Source organism: Rhagoletis zephyria, unplaced genomic scaffold (genome assembly GCF_001687245.7).
Source record: "Rhagoletis zephyria isolate East Lansing unplaced genomic scaffold, Rhagoletis_zephyria_1.1 Rzeph_scaffold_01401, whole genome shotgun sequence".
In the NCBI taxonomy this organism is placed as follows: Eukaryota; Metazoa; Arthropoda; class Insecta; order Diptera; family Tephritidae; genus Rhagoletis; species Rhagoletis zephyria.
Window position 1 is genome coordinate 25,309 of NW_016158485.1, and position 2,806 is coordinate 28,114.

A 2,806-nucleotide genomic window follows, 5' to 3' on the forward strand; every position below is an offset into this window, starting at 1 on the left:
TACAAGCGTGGCTTATTGCTCTCCGGTTGAAGTATGAAAAACAATAAATTAGTTGATGGTTTGATTTATCAGAGAATACATGCCGAGGCGCTTTGGAGAAACGTGTAAACAAAAAAGAGTGTTCATAGATTTTTTAAATGGCTTTATTCCAGCGAATTACTACAACTTTGTGCTTAGGAATAATAAGTTTGTTATGTTGTTGTAACTTGTGCGTTGGCACAGCATTTTTCCCCACCAATTCAGCTTATGGTGTAAGTGTTCTTCAAGCGCTTGAACTCTAATAAAAAAATAAAAATTTTTATTAAACGCAGATTTTCGCCGCCATTGCAGTGCCATTGGAGTTGCCGCATCGGAATGTTTTCATCTCATACAATTTCGAAGCGAACTACAATTTACCTTACACTTACACTATACCACCAATTGCGGTTAGTGACACAGCTGGAAAAATATATTAAACGCATTTTTTTTTTTGAAGTTTTGAAATTTCATCTATTAAATTTTTTGTTTTCTTAGACTGGTATTGAGGATGAGGACATTTTCAGTCAATCTGAGGCTGCGCGCCAAATGTCGCAGTCAGATGATAGTTGTAGTAACTGCACTAAAACAACAACAATGCCACCTGTGAATGCAACCAGCAATGGTAAAGAAGAATCACAGCGTCGGCGTAGACGAAAAAGTGCAGTAAATTCGCTGCTAACACGGACCCACTTCTACCATATACTCAGAGATAAATTTGAAAGGTAAGAAGATTAAAAGCATTCTTATTCTTATCTATCTTTCACAAAAATGAGATTCTGATGTAAAAATCTTACTCTTAAAAATTCTGTTAAATGGGTTAAATCTGTTTCATTTTCATTCTCAAAGTTCTACGTTCCGTTAAGTTAAGTTAAGTGGCCATAATCAGGCTTTAAGTGATATTAATCCCGACCTTGTATAACGCTGACCTTCTCTACGTCACAGAGATGCCTTTTAACTCTGTGATTTTGAATAGAACACGCCACATTGCCAACGCATGCGTTGCCGCAACCATTAGCGCACACAAGGGGTGGGTTTTGTGGTTCAACCACCAACTTCCAACTTGCCAACTTCGAATTCGTTCCACCAAAATGAGCTACATAATAAAAATACAAGTTCAGTTAATTTTTTCGGTATTCGAAATAATCATCTCCATCGAAAACCAGCAGCAGGATTCCAGCATTTGCTATCGCCAATTTTGATTGCCATAAATCTCCAAAGCAGGTACGCCTAACAATACGCAACATCTGGTTGCATGCCCCTCATACTGCCACATTTGCCTGATTACACATTACAGTTATTACTTTTCCATTCAGTATACTTTTAGGCCCACTGCTTTTCATTTAGAGAATTTTGGCGACGAAAATTTAGCATAGCGATTGTCAGAAGTCCACTACAAAAACCAGAAATCGAGAAAAATTAACATTAAAACTCTTATTTACCATTTTTACTTTTGAAAGTTGAGCGCATCTTGTGTTAATAGAACTTTTTATTAAACAATTACTTTCTAAGCAAAAACACAACCGACTTCAAGTCTCATATACAAATTAAGGAATAGCGTTAGTTTTTTCATGATCCAATAATCGAATCTAAACCAGGTTACGGGACGACCCTTGAGGTACCATCTTTCCGATAAAAAACCAGAATTATCGAAATCGATTCACGTGGTCCAAAGTTATGCGGTACCATATATTAAAAAAAAAAACGTATTCCGACGAATTGGTAACCTCCGCCTTTTTTGAAGCCGGTTAAAACTGTTCTTTTTTTAATTTTATGTAAATAAGGTGCAATTTATGAAACTTTAAAAAGTTTATTAATTTATAACATACTGTATATAAAACGCGCGCTTATGCGGCAAAACAACAACAACAACAACAAAAATGTATGGAACGAATTCAAACCAGCTGATTTTTTACCAATGAAATTGAGCCGTTTTGTTTGCGGCAACGTTTTCATTATGATGCCGTCCCGTCATGTTCTGTACGTTTTGTCAGTCAAAAGGATCCCTGTGACGCAGAAAAGATTTTCTGTCATAGATTTTGAAGTATTGCGGAGCTGCCAAATACTAAAAAGGTGCTAAATACTAAAGTACCAAGGAGTTAATAATTATTAACGCACGAAATAGTCACTAATAATTGTAAGCCACTGTTGCGCGTCGTATCAAATGAGCCGTATTAGATTCGACACAACGGATAAGTTTATTAAGGGTGTTTGTGATTTATGTCTTCTGTTGTACGCTTTGTATGAATATTAGGGTGGCCCGAAAATGCATGTGAAAAAGTTAAGTCGATATTTGTAAGCTCTCACGCCCTAGGATTTTATAACACCCACTTAACCGAAATTGTATGATTCACTTAAAGAAAAACAATGACTTTATAGAATTTAATAATCTTAATTAAACATTTCCAATTTTACAGAAGTGGCTACAGCGGAGAGCCTTGCCTACTACGTTTAATCTGTGAAACGAATTCCTCAGGCCTTGGTGAGGTCAACGGCGTTCTAGGCACATTAGTTCATATATTTTTTTCGTAAGTAATTTTTGATTAAAAAAAAAACAAAGTACTGTTATAACCATTTCCACTTAAAATTTTCAGTCCTAGCACATCTGCAAATGAAAATCTTCCACTTTCTTACTATCAAGCCGAATTAGATGGAACTCATGACTTTTGTGAACACTATGCGGCTGATTGCGAGGAGAATCCATTGGATTTAATTTCAGCGCCACTGGGTGATATTATCGATGATTTAATGGGCAGTCAATAGAGTGGAAAAAAATAAAGTTCAAATAGAA

General features: G+C 36.0%; 1 protein-coding gene across 1 annotated transcript; it reads left to right on the top strand.

Moving 5' to 3' along the window:
* Positions 1-2,806, top strand: LOC108363869 (uncharacterized). The gene is made up of 5 exons (XM_017617383.1): positions 1-251; positions 312-425; positions 514-740; positions 2,433-2,543; positions 2,610-2,806. The coding sequence occupies exons 1-5, from the start codon at positions 138-140 to the stop codon at positions 2,776-2,778; spliced, it is 735 nt and encodes a 244-aa protein (XP_017472872.1). The 5' UTR covers positions 1-137; the 3' UTR covers positions 2,779-2,806.